The following is a 20,465-nucleotide window of genomic DNA, read 5'->3' as shown; positions in this document are numbered from 1 at the left end:
TATGTAAATCGATATTGCGCAGGCAATGCTATGGGCTACATACGTTTAGTGCGCTCTGGCAGCATACATGCCAACTACAGCGCCAGCCTTTATCTACCAAAGTTCGATGAGAATTTGCAATTTATGTCTGCTTGTCGCGAACAAGAATTGCATAATGTTACTGTGGCGGCGGCTGAGAATTTCGAAGCGAATATCAGCAATTTAGTGAAGAGCTTCTCTGATAGTACAGATTACTTTAAAGTGAGTTGTAAAATGTGCAAATAAGATGTTGTTCTTAAAAACAAAAATGCATTATTAAATATTTCAGTTACTTGTGGAAGCATTCCATCCCTTCTTCCGTAATCCACACAATCTACATTTGAAAAATTTCTTTCTCATTGTGCCGGCACTCGCTTTAAATTATGTGGAGCATATGTTGAGTGTCAAAGAGAAAATCAATAAGAAGGATCGCCATGAAGCGGTGCTATTCAATGATGGCTTCGCCGTAGGTTTAGCATACATTTTAAAGCTATTAAATCAAATCGATGACTTCTATGCGTTACATTGGTTCGCAACGGTGCGTGAACGTTTCAATGCGGAGCGTCGCAAAATACAAGAAATGTTGCAGGATATTAAAAAGTCGACTAACACACGAGGCGGCGCGAAAAGTAAGTCAAAAGCAGCGCTTGCAACACAAAACAATGATACGGAAAAGTTGCAACAAACGCTTGCGCTGACCGAACGCCGCATAAATGCACATCAAATGGAGTATAATCTGCTCTATTGCAACTTATGTAGCGCGAAAATATTTTTTCAATAATTAAAGTGATACATACGAGCAATTGCTTGTTTTTTGCATACATTTATTATTTTATACATAGAATTTGTTTTACTATATGTATTGTTTATATATGAATTATTACACTTCAAGAAATTAGAGTAAAATCATTATACACATTTATATTAATAAAAAGTCTGGTGAGAAAAAATGCATTTAGTCACGTAATATTACTAAAATATTTGGAAGCATTGACATTGATATGTATGTACTTATATTGAAGGAGTAAGAAATACAATACCCTAGGCAGCCAGTTATTGGAGTCCGGTTTTGTACACAAGTAGTTTCATATATGCAAACCTATATTTGTAAACTTAATTGTCGCTTCATAGTAAGATAAATATTTTGTTAAGCTGAAGATGCTTTATACATTAATTAAACGTTGCTCTTATACCATCCAACTAATTCGTGCATAGAAAAGTATTTTCAGTCTAAGAGTGGTCTAAAAATATGTTGATAATTTTTCTTGCATATGTTAATGCTTACAGAAAAGTTATAAAATAGAAAACATTTGGCTACATATTAAAAACAACTGACGTTCAAGCTTTGGGAAGTGCTTGAGCTAAAAAATTTTCAACAAATGCCTTCGGTAAAAAACGCTACTTAATGCTCCATAAATTACCCGTTGGTCCCTGCTGTCCTTTCTGATCATAAAGCTACATAATGGGTATGCCATAACCTCAAATTTGTTCTGATGCTTATGAAGTTGGCTCCGGTTTATGTTAATAATAGATCCTTTAAATTGAGAACGCCAGCTGAATCTATCTTGCTGCTCTCATTAAGAAGGATTTCGAAAAAAAGCTTCGGATGCTTTTTGTTTTAATCTGTTTTGTTTAGAAATTAAGCTAAAGATGCGTTAATAATACAATGCATAGATACAATATGCAAAACTTAATATAATAAAAATATATGTAATATGTATACGAGGTACATTCTGCTTAAAAAGTATAGATAGATATATAAAAATGTTAAGTCTTTATACGTTTGCAATAGTTAGTCAATGGAAGAAAAGTTTCAGTGCTTCAAGTCCACTAAAGCAATTTTTTCAATACCTAGCTGCGTTTTAAGGAAAGATGTGCGAGAATCTTTAATCTGCTAGCAATGCAAAGTTCTAAAATTGTTTTGAACTGCGAACTATAATTATAAAAGTAGTGTTAGATTTGATCGCTTGTTAAAAAAAACACACACACACACACTCCGAATCAAAGGATATTTGGCTACATCTGCTCGTGGGATAATTTAAGGCACTTGCTAACACATAGTGGAAGAGTTTTTCTTATTCAAGTTTTTTTCTTCTTCTTGTTCTTTAGAATCCCACCACAACGGTGTGCTCATTAGCCGCACTCGTGGGCGCATGTTTCACGTCAACATGCACTAGCAGCGATGCCAACTCCAGCTCCTCGCTAAATTTATTGCGCAGCGTGACGCTGCGATAACCCGTTCGAATGCAATTCAATGGATAACATGCCTCTGCAATGAAATGCGTCTCTGCAAACATATCTTCGTCCTGTACTTCGAAACGTAGCAGCGCGAAATGTGGATTGCGAACGGTGAACTCACAGCTTTCATTCCACACTGGGTTGAAGCCATTCTCGCTTACTTTAGTACGATGCTTAGTGCCCGTATCAAAACTAGCGCCGCATATTTCCACCGTAACTAAAGGATTATTTGATCTGCCGCCGCGGAACAAATGCCTTCCGGCAATGATACGTATCGTTATGAATCGCTCCTCCAATGCGCTGATGGCTAGTGGGTTATTCGGATCAAAGCCATCGACTTGCATAAATTTTGGCTTTAGCAAATAACCACAATTACCATTGTCTCGAAATTTCGCTTGATTCAGTTGCATGGCTTTGTCACCGGTTTGGTAGTTGAGTGCAATCATTTGTGAGCCCACATTCCAAAATGGTACCGGATTGAAATTAGATGAATCTAAACGTTGACCCTTTGGATAAACGCGACTGATTTGGTTGCGGTGATATTGTAGAAAGAGCATACAGTTTTGCTGCAGGAACTGTTTCTCGGCTTTGGTTTCTGGGAAGCTGGACATTTCGTAGAATACCCAGGAATGTTCACGGAATGGCACACTGCGGAAGTATATGATCAAATCGGACATCTCCTTGGCTACACGTGCAGAACGTTCTTTCTTACGACGTTCTGTCGCCAGTTGATTGGCGATTTGCGCGCCCTCCTGTATGGCTTTGATCCAATCGTAAGCCAACTCTTGATTATCAAACCCTATGATAAATGAATTTTGCATGGTGGGTGTCTGAATTTGCAACTGGAACAAAATGCCGGGCTCATTTGATTCAGACAAGTGTACAATGGCGCCATGTATGTCAATGGAATCGGTGCGTGAGACATTTTCGCTGTTATTTTCGTCGCTAAACGAATTGTAATCATCGCCGGCAGAGTCTATCACCTGTAGAGGAAACCAATGTAACGTATTTTGTTTAAACGCAGAAATACATATGTACGTTCAGGATTAGTTTATCTCTTATGGCTCCAACACGGAGACCGATCAGAAAATCCAGATACTTATCCGTTCAATCATTTCATCTTGTCTTGTTAAAAAAATTTACTACTTACCTTAACATAATTTGCCGGAAAGTGACGCTGCACCATGCCACCATAATCGCCGCGCCACCACATTGACGTATTTCTTTGCACATTTGTGATAATCGCATGCTTTGGAAATGACAATTCGTCCGGTTTATTAGCTTTGTAACTATAAAGCGCTTTACATGTCACACGATCATCCAAACTAGGATCCATATAGCTGGATGCATCATTGAAGTCGCCGCCATTATGATGCTCCATTGATGTCTGACAGGCCAAGAGCTTTTGACGCAGTAATTCTTGAGACACCGGGTACATCAGTTTAACATTTCGATAAAGCGGGTTTCTCATGTAATAATTGACTAGCGATACAAGAGATTCAAATTGTATGGTGTCCACAACATAGAGGCGACCCTCCTGCATGATGCGACAATGCTTGATTTTGCGATTTATTCTGAATGATATGACAAATGCATTAGTACTTTGTACCGAAGGACGCACAAGGAATGAACCCACATCGAGTTTGATGAGCACTTGCTCTGCCTGTTCTTTGGTTGTATTTGGATGAAACCATTCCTGTGTTTCATGCTTTTTGGGTTGCGGCACTGGCTCCTTCAGCGTGATCGAGAACTCTGAGCTGCGTAGCATGTTTTTACGATAGTACACAATAAGTGAGTACAGCGAATCGAAGACAAAATTATCGACTAGATAGTATTTGGTGGCGCCATTCTCATGTTTCAGCTTAATGCGACAGTGATTAGGGCGATTGCGACGCCAAAATGACAAACTATAATCACCCACAAACGTGGCAGACTCGCGCACTAAAAATGTGCCATCACCAAGATGCTTATAAGCCTCCAAGAGTTGATCAGCCTCTTGACGACCACCTAATTTTGATTTTATTTTTTTTTTTTTTTAAAAAAAAAACATAATGCAAATTCAAGATTTCAAATTTAGCAGAATTACCTTCCAATTTTCCATGGAACCAATTTTCACCAAAGTGCAGCTCATCATTGACAAAATTATCCTTCGATTTGGGCATTAATGCTAATGATGAACCCTGGGACATAGCGTTGTCATCATCATCAGCGCTTCCAACATTGTTTTCATCAGTGTGCGAAGAATAAATTAATTGCTGCTGTGTTAATACANATCAGCCTCTTGACGACCACCTAATTTTGATTTTATTTTTTTTTTTTTTTTAAACTTAATGCAAATTCAAGATTTCAAATTTAGCTGAATTACCTTCCAATTTTCCATGGAACCAATTTTCACCAAAGTGCAGCTCATCATTGACAAAATTATCCTTTGATTTGGGCATTAATGCTAATGATGAACCCTGGGACATAGCGTTGTCCTCGTCATCAGCGCTTCCAACATTGTTTTCATCAGTGTGCGAAGAATAAATTAATTGCTGCTGTGTTAATACGAAATGATACAGGTTCCAAGCCTTGTCCACCGGATCCTTGAAGTATAACATTCCCTCTTTAAGGAAATTGCGAACGTTTTCATTATCATCACCAGTACCACCGCTGATGGACGATCTACTTCCACTGTTCGACGAGATACCAGAGCCACCACCTACTATACTCGGCCCACCAGGGCAACCGTCTTCATATTCGGGCAGTTTTTTATGTTTAAGTATAATTTTGCGACGCAGTTGATGTGGCGATGGAAGTTGTACTTCGGCGCGATCACAACGCTGGGTCAGCAGCATGTCACCGAAGACCTAAAAATAAAAAATTTAGATGTTGATAATTAAGCTTAAAGCTTTAAATTTAGCTTTTTTAATGTATTCATACCTCAATTAACGCCTGTGCCATGTTACGCTGCTGCTCCAATGAACAGTTCTGCTCAATTGATAAAATCACTGGATACTCGGAANATCACAACGCTGGGTCAGCAGCATGTCACCGAAGACCTAAAAATAAAAAAAAATAAAAAATTTAGATGTTGATAATTAAGCTAAAAGCTTTAAATTTAGCTTTTTTAATGTATTCATACCTCAATTAACGCCTGCGCCATGTTACGCTGCTGCTCCAATGAACAGTTCTGCTCAATTGATAAAATCACTGGATACTCGGATGTTACAAACGCGTGTTCTTTTATCGTTTTGATCACATCTTTAAATTTAATTTTTGAAGTCATCGTGTGGCCGTGAAAAATATAAGGCAGATTATCGGCCCCATTCCAGCAGTCTAGCTCTATACAACGACAACCCATGCGCAAAGCTCGCGCATATGCTTCACATGACGATTCACTGGAAAACTGGTCGCCTGTGAGATAAGTGTTGTGCGACGACGCTATCCAGTAGGCAGATATAGGTTGTTTCATGTCCATGTAAATACGATCACAGTTCCGATCCCAGAGATCGTTGTGTTTAGAGAAGAGATAATCAAGAAATTCACTCGGTGTGAAATAAGGCTCTTGCACATCGCGTTCAACGTCTTGCAAGAAGTCACGTATGAAGTTTGAAACGGATGCATCATCGCGTCCCATAATCTCATGTTGCTCCTGTATCAAAAAATTTTGGAATTCACGTAGTGTTACTGCTTCGCCATTTTTCGAGTATGGAAATGTGCCAGGTGTGCTATAAAAGATTTCTTCCAGAAAGTTATGTGGCAACAATAACTTTCGGTACAATCTGGAAAAATCATCAAAGCGTAAGTCATTTTTACGCCTAACATCATCTTCAGAGAAACATTCCATCAGCTTGCTGGTGGTCATTTTGCAGCTAATACTCGCCAAAAACGTTTTAAAATCTTTAACTGTTACCTGACCACCATCTTTGGAAGACTGCATGCTTGAGTTTTCAATAGCATAATATTCACGACGAAGCCAACGTTCTACTTGCAGTGGATAGGGTGCAGTCACGGTGTCCTGCACCATGTAGCGAAGACCGCGTACCCAATTGTCTGCCTCTTGTTCCGATAGTGCTACAACTGAGAAGGTCTTTAGTTTAAATGCACTGCCATGTAGCACGACAAAGCACTTGGCCGGCTCGAAGCGTTTCGAATCTTCAGCACAATTGCGAAATTCTTTCGAGCACTTTCCAACTCGTATCTCTCGTATTTCACGCAATTCCAGCGATCCTTCATAATCGGTACGTGTATCCGCCATAACTGAAGACCATAGAAGCTGACGAGTTTCCCGCACCAACATCAGACGACGCTGTTCTGGGCGATGCTTAGAATAGAGCTTGGTGATTATGGTGCCACGTTCAAGCATACAAATGGTTTGCTCCATCTCTCCCAATGTGGGCACACTCATTGCGCTGAAACAATTCAACATGGTGGCTTTGCTATTCAATATGTATCGATGAAGGTAAGTGATCGCCGAAAAAGTAGTTTTTGTTTGTTTACTGGTCAATAATCACTTGTTGGCCCTATTTGTATATTTTTGTTCAAGGAACTTCCTGTTGCTTGTAGAGTTTTCTTTTTTTGTTTTTGTTTTTGCGTATACTGCCTGTACTTTAGCAAGTTTCATAGCAGTGCCATATTTTAGATTCGCCCAACCACACAATTCAATATTATACACACGTTTGTTTCTATTGCTATCACTACAATGGAATTAACAAAGTTTTTATCATATTAATTAGTTTCCAATACGATTATTTGTAAAATTAAGGCACTTTGCAAGAAAGTTTCCTTTTGTCGTTGTTTTGGACGAGCGCATTGCCAGCGTGAATAAGAAATGAACATATGGTGCCGTTGAAAATTAATTTGACGCCGTTTACTATCCAGTGGCGGCTTAAAACGCGCATACAACGGCCGGTAGCAATATTAATTAAAGTGTAACCACTGTATTATTTCCTTCCCTTTAGATTTCCTTCCGCTTTTGACAAAATTTAATCACAGCTCCGGTGCGTGTATTTCTTGGTTTTTTGTGAAATTTGTATTACAAAATTACAAGTAAATGTGGTAACTTAGTTTTATTAAACAAAGCAAAGAATTAAATTCTCCAATGCGTTATTCGAGTAAATACGAACGAGTTAAGCGAAATTCGGACACGTAATTATGTACCATGCGAGTTGAATCTTCATTTTGACTCCAAAAGAATTCTAAAAACTTTCACACAGACACTGAGGAAAGATATGCTTATTACATGGAATACCTAAAACGAAACCAGCGAATCAAATGTAAGTGCTTTGACTTCTGAAGTTTTATGAGTGCCATTTATTTTATGATTGTATTTAAATATGTTCTGTATATAACTGAGTTAGGTTAGGTAGTAATATTGGCGGAGTGAAAATGGGATTTGAACATATTTTTTTTTTACAAGCTTTTATTAAGTTTCCCCTATGAGTAATCAAATCTTGCAATTAATTTTTTACCAACTTCTCGATGAGCCAGAGGCTTGAAACTTCACACATGGCTCAGAACCCAATGACAATGCAATATGAAAATTGAATCAATACGCTAAGTGGCGCGGCTGTCGAGATATTTAAAAGCACCGTATTTATGATCCGATATGGTTCATATTTAGAACCTATTATACTTAAATGGAAAAAATAACTTAATAAAACTTAGCCGACGAAGTGCGGGTGCCGGTTTTTCTTATTTATTAGCCACTAGTAAAAGCTTGTCTTTAAAAAAATTGATTACATTACTTGTTTAATGTGGATCGTGAGAATACTAAATACATTACGTGATTCGTGGCAAAGAAATATCAAAACAAATTATGCATACTTACTTTTTTTTATTCAATTTGTTCAAAAAAATTTTACACACAGAAAAAAAATAATATATTCGTGAGACTATGGACAAAATATAGTAAAACCGAATATTTACTCTTTCTCTCTGACGGCAGGGTTTCTCTAAAAGGACTTTGAAATTTAAAAGATATGGTTAATTCAAAATATTATTTACAAAATTCAGTGCATTGTAGAGAAATTCAAGAGAAAATTCTGCAGAATTACACAATATTAAATTTTTTGGTGCATAATGACGAGTTTGTATGGAAAATATCCTTTTAAAACTTTGTTTTTGTTGTTGTTGTTGTAGCGGCTACTAAGCCCCGTTCGGGTCGGTTCATCCATCAACGTTGTCGTCAATTTCAGCTAGGAGGAGGCCCAGGAAGTGTGCGACTTCCACAGGGGCTGTCCATAGGGAGAGGGGCGTCAGCTGAGTGGGGTTCTCAGTTCACATGCACAGAGGTACATGTTCTTCAATATCCTTGAAAATATGCACATATTTTTTTTTTTAATGTATGCATATGTATGTTAAAGACTAATATTAGCACGACCACATCGCCGAATTTCGTCCTGCTCACATAATTAGCGTAAACAAATTAAATTAATTATAAGCGCATTTTCAGTACCTCGTAAACCAAAAACGTTTGATGTCTTTAAATTATACATAATCTTCTCATATTGTCATTCGACATTGCACTGATTTCTTACGGCAGAGCTAAAATTTAAGAACGTAGTTTTGCTATCATTTCTGTGTGTTTTGAATTTTTTGTTTTTGTCCCGCGGAGTTTTATATCATTTACACATACATATATATCCTGAAAAGGTGCAAGTGGTATTGTTAAAATAATAGTGTACATAATAAAAATTATTAAAATTCACTGTTGTGATTTACCATATTTTATTACATAAATTCAGAGTATAATAATACATGTTTCCTTTTTGTTTTTGCCTATACCCAGCATAAATAGGAATATAGCGAACACAACACATAAAATACATAATTACAGTGAATATTTACTTACTTACATACATAAGTATGTATGTAGGTATATATAATTGAAATAGTATAATAAATACAAAGGATTGCAACTGCCTCAAAATTAGTTCATTTGTTTAATTAAAAATCAACAATATTGAGCTGCTATTGCCATTATTGTGATTAATATTTGTGATACGTAAATATGTTTGTAATTATGTAAACTTAACACAACTCACTGTTTCAAGTAAAAGTAAATGTAAAAGTTTAAAGCTTTTAAGAAAGCCAGTTTAAATTCAGTTTTCAAGTTTGTTTACGCACATAGTATCTTAGTTATGTATTTATGTATGTACATACATATATGCGATTTGTGAAAATGTGTTTTTAGGAATTACATATACATACATATAAGTGTGAGTTAAGATTAAGTGTTGAGTATTGTTGCGTAGGAATGTTTGTGTATGAGTATTTTGGTTTGTTTATTCTTTTTAATTTGAATTCTGTATTGCTGTTTTCGCATCGTATATTACCGCGCATGTGAGTCGTGAGATCAATTGAAAGCCGGCGAGATTCGGTATAATTTTTTATATTTATATATAATACTTAGCCTTAAAATTAGTGTCGTCTATTGAGTTAATCAATTCGCTTATTGTATGTAAATGCTCCATGGGACCTTTTTTTCTTACTCGTATTGAGAGTTGTGGTTTTTTCTAAAGACATTCTACTTTTGGTAACCCATTTAGTTATTTTTTTTGTAATTTTTCTCCTGTTGTTTATTTTTAGTTATTTTTTTTTAATTACATTAACAGTTTCTTAAAAACGTTATTATAATATTAAACTCGGGGGCAGTTTGAGTTTTCTAAAATATTAAAATTTCCTTTCTTTAACTTTTTTTATGTTCTTTTTAATTTTTATTTTAATATCAATGTTTGATTATAAAATTTCTTATTCATAATTTAATGCGTAAAGCGTTTACTTACATAATTTATTAATAACTGATTATTTATTAGAGCGCAAGCATATTTTCGTTTGGTTTAGTTCGGTTTGACTAGGAAATTTAGTGTTACAAAGATTCTTTAAAAAAAAAATACATGTGCATGCTTACATGTATTTTATATAATCCATCTTTGGATAGAATCTAAAAGAGGAATAACCAAAGACGGTAGAACATCATGAAACTGCTGCCATGCATTTCCGTGGTAAGTTTCAGATAGCTTTTTATCTAGCCAAAAACTTGTAGCTGTTTAAATTCTTGTTTTTCAAATAATATTTTTCATAAAAAATAAAGTAGGTCTAAGGAGCTTTATAAAATGACATTTTCATAAAAATTTTCTATTTATAAAGCATTTAAAGTCTTCTTTATTTTTTATGAATTTTTCTGTTAATCTACAAATTTTTTTCCCGCCAATAGCTATAGACGCGCAACAGACAACAACTTTCTGTTTTGGGTGTTTTTTGAATAAAACTATTTTCTCCAAAGAAAGGTCGAAAATACAACCACGGTTTCAAGCATAAAAATAAACTCCACTCCTCCATGAAACTTTGCAAGTAGAGTTATCGATACATATTGTCAGTGACTAAGGCTAAGCGCATAGTGGAGCGGCGAGCAAAGAGCACCGAGCAAAGCGTCGATTACACACGTATTTTTTTTCAATGGGAGCGCACATATTTAGTGAAGAGCAAAGCGTACATACACGTTTGTAATTGACGCTTTGCTCGATTCTATGCTCTCTGCTCCACTATGCGCTTAGCCTAATGCATCATTCAATGATTTTTACAACCATATTGCTCTCTTATGATATACCGTTATATTTAGGTGCGTATGATTTATGTTTTTAAGTATTTTATTAAATGCTGTGAAGTTTGATTTGATTTGGTATTTTTTGGTATTTTTCGCGCACCTGATTGCACTTAGATTTTAGTTCGCTAAATCAATATGACAACTATATTGATTGTAGTAAAACATTGAGCCTGAAATTAAGCTCTTTTTATGTACCTTTTTATCGCTACACTTTCCATTTTCCTAAGCCTTATTCTTTCGCAGTCCTTTTCTTTCGTGTCGCCAGCACAATTCCCGCTTCGTTGTATATATGTATTGTGGTAGTATATTTTTATATTACACATACATACATAAATATATTCAACTCCATTTGTTTAAACGCGAATTATGCCCTCAACTGCCTGTCTTTTCACCTACAAAATAACTTCACTTCCTTCGCTTCACTGCTTAGCTCCTCCACCTGGTCCATAGGATGAGGCATCACTTATGCGACGTGTTAAAGTTGCCTTGCGATTTAATGTGGCCGATGAGTGATTGGATTGCAGTGTATTGGTACTTAAATGATGATTGGAACGATGTGAAGGATAGTAGTTGAGTGGTGCCATATTCGGATTATCGATGCGTGTTGGTGACGAAACTACGGGGCGTGGTGAAACACGTTGTAAAGTATTGATTACTTCCTGTGGTTCTTGATATCCAGAATCCAAGTCATCATGATAGGAATCCATAAGTGGGGTGGGATCTTCATAGTCATAATCCACGAAGCCATTGTTGTCGAAAGACTGAAATATTAAAATCATTTGAGTTACTGGTTTCACACTGAGGTAAAACCCATGTATTCAAAACAAATTGTAAAACAAACATTTTTAAAATAATTTTACTTGTTTTTATTTGAAAACGCATATTTTGGAACATACATAAATTAAACATTTTAGAATCTCATCGGAATACGAGAATTTTCAAATAACAAACCATCGATTTCAAAAGCGATTTTAATATGTTCATACTAAAAACTAAAGTATCAATTTTAGAATATGAATTGGGCATATTTTTTTCTCAAAACTAAAATAAATATTGTAGGTACATAACCTGGGTCAAACGTTTTTAAAAATAAAACGTTCCATACAAATTTGAAAACGTAAATTTCTCTGGGCAACTTTGATTCAAGTTTAACGCTCAAATCTTACTTTTTTGCAGTATAATCTTTGTTTGGATTCCAAAAATGCATACAGCTGTACTGCATTCATACGAAACAAAACTTTTTTTGCTAACTGAATTTTTTATTCACAGAAATAAATTTATGAGTCGTCGCTACAAAACGATATTAGCTAACAGCGAATTGGTCGTGGAAACAAGTTATTAAAATGCATATACACACAGTTATGGGAAAAATAAGGACACAACACTTTGACCAGTTTTGGCTTTTTTCATTCATTTGTTTATAAACCACATTTAAAAATTTATGCAGAAATTAAAAAAAAAATCACAACAACAAACTTTTTATACAAATTTTTTAGAAAAATTCTAAACATATAGTTTGTAGCCCCTTAAATTCTAGTAATATATGGAAAATTTCAAGCGTCTAAAACGCGAGACAGACGGGCATGCTTATGCAGATTAACTAGCACACAAATGCACATAATAATTTTACCCTGATAGACGGCAGTAATGCGGATTAACGAACCGCAAATGCGTGGGTTCGAGTCCCACGGCCAGTAGAACTTTCATTTATTACTTTTTTATTCATTTCTTTTATAAGTTCTGTATTATTTTTAACGTTGCTTTCAGTTAGTTGTTGTTGACTTTTTTAATAAAATTTAACACTAAAAAATTAAATTAGCTAATAGTGAAATAAAAAACGTGATATAAACTAAAACAAATGAAAATAAAAAAAGTAAAAATATATATACTAGTGTTCGCCCAGCGGTTGAAATTCAACCGCTAAAATTAAGGATAGTTTACGTGAGTTGAGTTGAGCTGAAATAACATTAGTTGGAATGGGTTAAGTGGAGGAGTTTAGCTTAGTACTTAGCATAACATAACATACCATAACATAAGATTAAATAATATAACATATGCAGCATAACACACCACAATATAACATTGCACAATCTTCAGTTGCATTTCCTTTTTATCCCTATCACTTTCTTCCTCTCTATCTTTGTCTCTATCACTTTTCATTTTTATGTTTATGTTTATGTTTATCTTCACCTTCATGTTCATGTTCATATTCACGTTCAAGTTCATGTTCATGTTCAAGTTCATGTTCATGTTCATATTCATGTTTATCTTCATCTCCATCTTCATCCAGGTTTCCTTACTTTTATTCTAATATTTACCTTTATCCCTTTCTTCTTCTACATTTTCAACTTTACCTTCTGCCTTGCATGAATCTTAATCTTCATAAATCTGNATCTTCATCTCCATCTTCATCCAGGTTTCCTTACTTTTATTCTAATCTTTACCTTTATCCCTTTCTTCTTCTACATTTTCAACTTTACCTTCTGCCTTGCATGAATCTTAATCTTCATAAATCTGATTCCTAAACTGCTGCTTAGCAGATTTCTTTAATTCAGTAACAATATTAAAGCATACTTAGTAGACATATTTAGGAGGCATTTCCGCCCCAACCATGTACATGTACGGCTTTAGTATTCATCTTCATCTTCATCTTCATCTTCATCTTCTTCCTCGTCTTGGTCTACATCTTGTTCTTCATTTTTATCTTTTCCTTTATCCTGATCTAAATATGTCCATTCTTTTCTTCATTACATATTCACCCCCACCATTGTTATCAGGTTAGATATTTAAATTTTCCTTCCTCTTTGTCTTTATATTTAGGTTTCTTTACTTTTATTTTAATTTCTGTATTTATCCCTTTCTTCTTCTCCATACTCAATTTAACCTTCTTCCTTGTTTGAGTATAATCTATTCGTGCACATACATACATACATCTTATTCCTAAACTGCTGNTAGGTTTCTTTACCTTTATTTTAATTTCTGTATTTATCCCTTTCTTCTTCTCCATACTCAATTTAACCTTCTTCCTTGTTTGAGTATAATCTATTCGTGCACATACATACATACATCTTATTCCTAAACTGCTGCTTAGCATGTTTCTTTAATTCACTATCAATATTAAAGCATACATTTAGGGGGCATTTCTGCCCCAACCATGTACATGTATGACATTGGGATTGGTGTGACCTTTGAATTGATTTTTTCGCTCTATTTCAAACTAAATAAAACTTTAAAAATTGCCTGCACATCAGCATCAAAATACCTTTCTAATGATATATAATTGTGTATACCTTAGAAGTATAGTTTAGCCGTAAAAGGGGTGTAAAGGAAACATGATTGCCTATTTATATAATTGATTTATAAGTTAAATTAAAATGCAATAAAAATAAAAGAAATTTAACTCTAAAAAATTTAATTAACTAATAGTGAGATAAACAGCGTGATATAAAATAAAACAAATGAAAATAAAATAAAGTAAAATTATATATATTTATAAGTCAAATAAAATGTAAAAAAAATAAAAAAACAATAAAAACAAAAAAATTTGTAGCACGCAACTCTCCCCACTCGGCTACCGCGCGCCAAATTCGCTTTCTTTGTTTGCCTATTTGTAAAAAAGACAAGGGTAAAGTTTCAAATTTTTCTTAAACCGACCTTTGAAAAAAATTCAAGAACAGCATCAAAAATCTCATTACTATGATTCCATTGAAACACTTTTTAAATGTTTTTGTGCGAAATTTTAAGCTTAAACTGTTTTGTCATCTGTTTTTTGTATGGGGAGTGATGCAGTCTAATGTACATACATTACAAAAAACCCAACCAACAAACATAATACGTGGTTGCCTTACCTTCACCGGTACACGCTTGACATATTCACGATACGTTGGATTTGGCACTTTTGTACGATAATCCACCACTTCATAGTGGCCATCTTGTACAACATTCCCATTTGCCACTGGATATTCTGAAATAAAGTGTCGCGTGCCGTGCGGGGTAAGGGTGGCCCATAGTAAGCGGCTATCGTTTGCCAATTGCGTCTGCAAAGTATCGCGATTGTTGGTCGTAGTGCAGGGATACAAAATACCACCAGCCATAAATGGATTGGCTTTGGTTGAAGATTCACCCAAAGCGCCCATGCCACTCTGTTTGATATTCGAATCGTGATAGGACAAATTGCAACTGGAAAATAGAGTGCTGCAATAAAGAGTTATATTACTTTTATAAAGTGCAATGCAATGCAAAAAAATTATTTAAACAACAACAAAAAAGAGCACACACATTTAAATATGTGTCTCTCTTATACTTACTCTCTGCATTTGAGCAATATGACTGCCAAGAGGCCACCCAAAATTATTACACCAACGCAACACGATATTAAGACAAAGAGCCAAGTGTTCTCCAAGCCTTTCGAATCGACACCAGTCAATTCGACAAATTCGATGCCACCACTTTCGCGTGGATTTGGGCTGGGGTCGCACAAGAAGGGCGCAAAGCATGGATGAGTGTCGTTTGTTGGTACTGCGGCCGCTATAATGGCTGTGCGCGGCAGCAGAAAGGACGGCAAAGGGGGTGGCGGCATGGAGAGTATGGAGTCAGGCGGTGGGCCTGCATAGTTGCAATTGCCAACGCAGCTAGCAATCATTTTCGTCGACTGTTGAGCGAAAGAAAAAAAAAGTGAAAAAGAACACACAACTTTTTTTTTTACTTGCACTTTAAAGCAAATAAATATAATTATTTTTGTTGAAGTCTCTTCTCTGCCATTAGCACACCAATAATTTACCAGTGCAGGAAACACAACTACATCGTAAAATATCGATCGAGAATACACTTGAGGCAAATTGGCAATTAATTTTCACTGCAAAACTGAAGTGTATGTAGGCTTTTCAAAAAACTTTCCACGCACATTTTATAAGCACAACAATTTATTTATACAATGGACTTACCCTTTGTTATTTAATTTTTCGATTTCAATTGCTGAAGAATTTTATTTTTAAGCAAAAGTAATTCTAGGAAAAATTAAGTCGTACTGCACTGCTTGTAAAGGAACATCTAACTGTGAGATTTGAGAAAATTCTGTATCACTTGAAACTGTAAGCTGTAAGAGAGTGTCCTGTGAGAGCGTGCGGTTGTGATTGTTTTCATTGTGTACAGTATTTTTTTTGCAACGACTTTCGCTTGATTTAGCGTAATTTTTTTTTGAATAGAAAACAGTTTGCAGTAGTTATTTTTTTTTTTTATTTAATATTACTTTTATATCTACTACTTGCTTTTGTGTAATTAATACAACGCTGCATTAGTATTATATCGAACTGAGGGTTGCACACTTTGTAAATAAATAATAACAATGGTTGCAACCCCTATAAGTATGCTTTGCTAACATACTTTTCCTTCCTTCTCTTTTTGTGGCTGTCGCTGTATGCAGTGCGCATTTGCTGCATGGAAGCAGGGTGGTTCGAAGAACGTGAATTTTTTTATGTACACTTACGTGCAAAACGTGAGCGACTTTTTGTCGTAAGCTAGGAATTAACATTTTTGCGATTTTGGAGGCTTTGCCAATTTTTATTTATGGAGAAAATGAACACCTTCCACAAAAAAAAAATATAATAATTGCCAAAAATCAACGGGAAGCTACTTAAAATATGGTAAAAAACTGTATACTCAGAATGTTTCTCGGAAACCTTATTAAAAAGCTTAAAAATGTTTAGGAAATTTCGTCGAAGTTTACTACTTTTTGTACAAGGTTTATAATTTTACTTCCATTGTTTTTGTTTGGTAACAAGCTACACTTTCATTAAAAAATAGGTTTGTTTCTTTACTTTCCTAGCAGATAATTATCAGGAAGAAGAAGAGTGGGAAAATTTAAAGAATTACGCTCACTGTCAATTAGTTAAGAAACGCAAACTAGCAGAAACTAGGAAGTCAACAGCTGATCGGTGTATTTGACAAATGAAAATACTTGCGCGATTTTTTTATTTGCTTTTTATATTTCATAAGTATTCAGTTTGCAATATTTCATCAATATTTAATGACACTCTCTTTCTTATTAACAAAATGATAAAAATATGCAGATTAAAACAAATAAAAGCAATTGTGGTTAACCTCACTTCTTTACGTTTCAATAGCTGTTTGTTCATTTTTACTAGCAGAAGAGGCAAAAAAGTAAGAGCGTAAGAGAGAGCTAGAGCTTCCAGTTTCTGCTAGCTTTTTGTTTGGATTGAGAAACGCTTTCCAGCAGAAATTAGTGATAAATGTGTTTTTAAGAAACAAAGCTTAATATTAAACTATAATGGGTCTTCCCTATTTTTATTTTCTCCGCTGTACATTACACCATACCAACTTACTAGCAAATCAAAACGAAGTCGCTGAAGACCCCTAGGTCTGAAGTATTTTTGCCAGACAATTAAAAGAAATTTATTTTGGCCGAACCTAGGGATCGCCTTTTTACACTTTTCGATAACACATTCTTTCGACAAAACAAAAATTTAAACAGTTTTATTGGTAATATCAAACTACTTAATTAGCAAACGTTTAATGATTTGAGGTGAGCTTTAATTTCCTGACATTAGGATGCTACGTAAGGCCTTAAGAACTGAGATCTGGTAGCTAATTACTAGCACGGGGTACTTGCGGGAAATAAACTTCAGAACAAAAAATGTTTCTCCTCAAGATAAAAACATTCATGTATCATACTCTAAGGGCCGAATACCTGTACGTTCGGTCAAAGCTTTGTTTTTTTTTTTTTTGAAAGTGCCCTGAACTATTTTTGGTTTGCTGGAAGGTGGTGCGGTTTAATGCACAATAAACGTATACTTCTTATTTGAAATTGGAACTGCTTGTCAGTTCGTACCAAGACCAAAACCTCTCGCCAAAAAGTGCTTCTGCACTTGGTCCTCCTGTTATTTCCTTTTGCGCTCTCGCTTTCACTGTCTATTCATGGAAGCAAAGTCGAAGGCTTATTTCACCGGATCATCTTTCTTGATGCGCAGGACATAATTTTATACGCGTAACTACATATGTATGTCTATGTCGTTAAATAGCTCGTACAGTTCGTCATTTCATCTTCTTCGAAATCCGTCGCCCACATGAACAGGTCCATAGGTATTGCGTAAAATAAATAGTTCTCTGGAAAGTTCCAAATTCTTCTCATCTTTGTTCGACATTGTCCACAATATGCCACACATCTTCTCCCCGCATTTCCTGCAAACATCGCTGACAAAAATTTCCAAATGCGCGGCTATAATAGATTATGTTCTGTATGGGCGATAGTCTTGATTTTGCAGTCTCTTCGTGATATAAATCTTCGAGAGTATAAATTTGGTTTATGCTCCTTCGTCTGGTTTTCATATCCACGTCAATTTTTCTTTTCTCGCGCTAAGTTAATTCCTCATTTGGAAACTCAATCCACTATTTCGTTTCTTGAGATGCCATTGTGACCAGGAACCCTGTAAATGTGCCTTCGCTTCTTTGCTACTGCCTTATTTATTGCATCCCTGCTTCTTAGAGCGTTTTTGGATGTAAATTGTTATTATGAGCAGATCGGCTTTATTGCTGCCTTATCGATGCTGACTTTGAAGTTGCTATCTGTTTTTGTGTAGGTCAGCTGCCCGACTGTCCGCATTAAAAAATTGTATCTGAATATCATTGAAAATTTGCAATATTTATTTTCGAAAAAAAAAAATATATGTATATATGTTAAGGAGTAATATACACATGACCAGGTACTCGAATTTCGTCCTTCTAACTTTATTAGCTTAAAAATATAAATAAATAAAGCGAGAATTTTCAATACCTATTCGTTCTTGTGAATCAAAAAACGTTGAATTTTTTAATTCTACGGAATTTTCTCTTTAATTTAGTACCCCCATTGATATTCTACATTGCATTGATTTTTTCAAATAACTTTTTCAAAATATAAAAAAAAATTTCAAGATTCTTTTAAAAAATCCTGACTTCAGAGAGAAAACCTAAAAACGCATTTATATTGATTGTCTAGATTTTTTTTTGTCGCACGTAAATACACATATGTATACATAAGTGAAAGTAAATTGTCTGTCCTATTAGGAAATGTACAATGTGAAATATGTGTATATACATATATCTATATATCGCAAATAATGGAGAGATAAGCGCCAATCAGGCTCCGAGGAAAAAGCTTTTCATTTCATTCATATTTACAAGTGGTTCATATAATGAAAAAGTCGCTTTGTCTGCCATTTTATTCATATGTAAGTATGCATATGTATGCCTCTATAGGCATGTATGTATGTACGTAAATACTTATGCATGTACAATTTTTGTATACCTATATACATACATGCCTACCTTTCATATGTATAAATATTTATACATACATACAAACAAACGAAATATCTTTCTTTCACATTTATAAGAAGTAATGCTTCGAATTGACTGGACATGGCCAAAGTCAATAAAGTAAACACTCGTTGATTTATTCAAAAACTACCACAACTCAAAGAAAAACGGAATTTTCGATCTAGTGATGCAGAATTACTCGTTATAAACTGCTGGTCACACATAACTTACCACCACTTTTTTTAAATACCCAATAAATATTTAAGTTTGAGCTCAACTTGAGGTTAAGTACAGAGCTAAGGTATTTCTCAAATCTCGAACATTGTTTCTCAACAGCGGATACTTCAAGTGGTGGATAATAGCGTTGTTCTCAACTTGACCTCCAATGTGATTCTCCAATTGGTCTCGAACATATCATTGAAATACTGAAATTAAAATAGTTAAAAGGTTTAACCTTTTTGATTCAAACGGAATAGATAAATTTAAATATTAATTTTTTATTTTTTTACTACTTTTTTAATATGTAGTTAATCAATATCGCATTACACATATATCGTATTCACAGTCAAGTTTTCAGTCGTCCGTCTACAGTCCGACAGTAAGTCTACCATTTGATTCACCTTTGTGTTTTATTTTAACTGACGACATAGGGCCGTATGCATAACAACTAAGAAATTGCTTTTTCTTAAAATTTCATACCTTTCACTTATTTTTTACTTGAACAAATCGATATATATCTTTAGTTTTTCACTTGATAATTAAAAATTCGTCTGTCCAACACTTTTTACGTATCTACGCGTCGATTTTATACTTTCGAATGCATATGTTTTGCCAACGCTGCCATTTGCATATTTTTTTTTTTAATTAAAAGCAGTGCCACCATGTTGGAGAAAATTGTTTTTATCAAGTTCATCTCGACTTCCAGCCAAAATCTAAAGATGAGTTGGAGACTGATGTTGGATATCAACTTGAGAAGTATGAGTTTCTCCAAGGTTGGAGAAATATTTTCTTTAGTGTTTGTTGGGTACGTAGAGTCAAGGGAGAGTCAATTAATAAATAAAAATAATAATTTTTGTTAAATATACTAGTTTATACCATAAAAAAACTATATATAGTAAATCAAAGTTTCAAACTTCGTACGAATTAAAAAAAAATTAAAACTTTTTTATCAAAATTTAAAAAAAAATTTTAGTTTTAGTATAATAAGTGCAAGTAAGACTAAATTCTAGTTCATTGTATGGAAAAACTGCGTAAGACCGTCAGCAAAAAAAAAAAATGTACAATCGTTTCCTACAAATTTTGCTAA

The 20,465-nt window shown here is 34.6% G+C and overlaps 3 protein-coding genes across 5 annotated transcripts; 1 reads left to right on the top strand and 2 right to left on the bottom strand.

The window, feature by feature from the left end:
• Positions 1-6: 6 nt before the first annotated feature.
• On the top strand, positions 7-2,102 carry LOC108371560 (WASH complex subunit 7 homolog). Its single transcript, XM_017627147.1, has 2 exons — positions 7-240; positions 308-2,102. Exons 1-2 carry the CDS (start codon positions 31-33, stop codon positions 797-799), a joined length of 702 nt encoding a protein of 233 aa, XP_017482636.1. The 5' UTR covers positions 7-30; the 3' UTR covers positions 800-2,102.
• Positions 2,103-2,119: 17 nt separating this feature from the next.
• Positions 2,120-7,355, bottom strand: sl (small wing phospholipase C gamma 1). Of its 3 annotated transcripts, XM_017627143.1 has the most exons (6): positions 5,463-7,355; positions 5,179-5,260; positions 4,807-5,105; positions 4,343-4,527; positions 3,407-4,263; positions 2,120-3,239 (listed from the first exon to the last, which is right to left on the bottom strand). In XM_017627143.1, the coding sequence occupies exons 1-6, from the start codon at positions 6,665-6,667 to the stop codon at positions 2,124-2,126; spliced, it is 3,744 nt and encodes a 1,247-aa protein (XP_017482632.1). In that variant the 5' UTR covers positions 6,668-7,355; the 3' UTR covers positions 2,120-2,123. The 3 variants fall into 3 exon arrangements, with proteins under 3 accessions (XP_017482632.1, XP_017482633.1, XP_017482634.1); XM_017627144.1 differs by lacking the exon at positions 5,179-5,260 and having other exon boundaries at positions 5,381-7,355; XM_017627145.1 differs by lacking the exons at positions 4,343-4,527; positions 5,179-5,260 and having other exon boundaries at positions 4,622-5,105; positions 5,381-7,355.
• A 3,726-nt stretch (positions 7,356-11,081) lies between these two features.
• On the bottom strand, positions 11,082-16,062 carry LOC108371559 (uncharacterized). Its single transcript, XM_017627146.1, has 4 exons — positions 15,790-16,062; positions 15,154-15,497; positions 14,695-15,040; positions 11,082-11,607 (listed from the first exon to the last, which is right to left on the bottom strand). The coding sequence occupies exons 2-4, from the start codon at positions 15,486-15,488 to the stop codon at positions 11,266-11,268; spliced, it is 1,023 nt and encodes a 340-aa protein (XP_017482635.1). The 5' UTR covers positions 15,489-15,497; positions 15,790-16,062; the 3' UTR covers positions 11,082-11,265.
• Positions 16,063-20,465: the final 4,403 nt, after the last annotated feature.

Source organism: Rhagoletis zephyria, unplaced genomic scaffold (genome assembly GCF_001687245.7).
Source record: "Rhagoletis zephyria isolate East Lansing unplaced genomic scaffold, Rhagoletis_zephyria_1.1 Rzeph_scaffold_05067, whole genome shotgun sequence".
Classification (NCBI taxonomy): Eukaryota; Metazoa; Arthropoda; class Insecta; order Diptera; family Tephritidae; genus Rhagoletis; species Rhagoletis zephyria.
The sequence above is the reverse complement of the archived record's forward strand: the minus strand, read 5'-3'. Positions and strand labels throughout refer to the sequence as shown.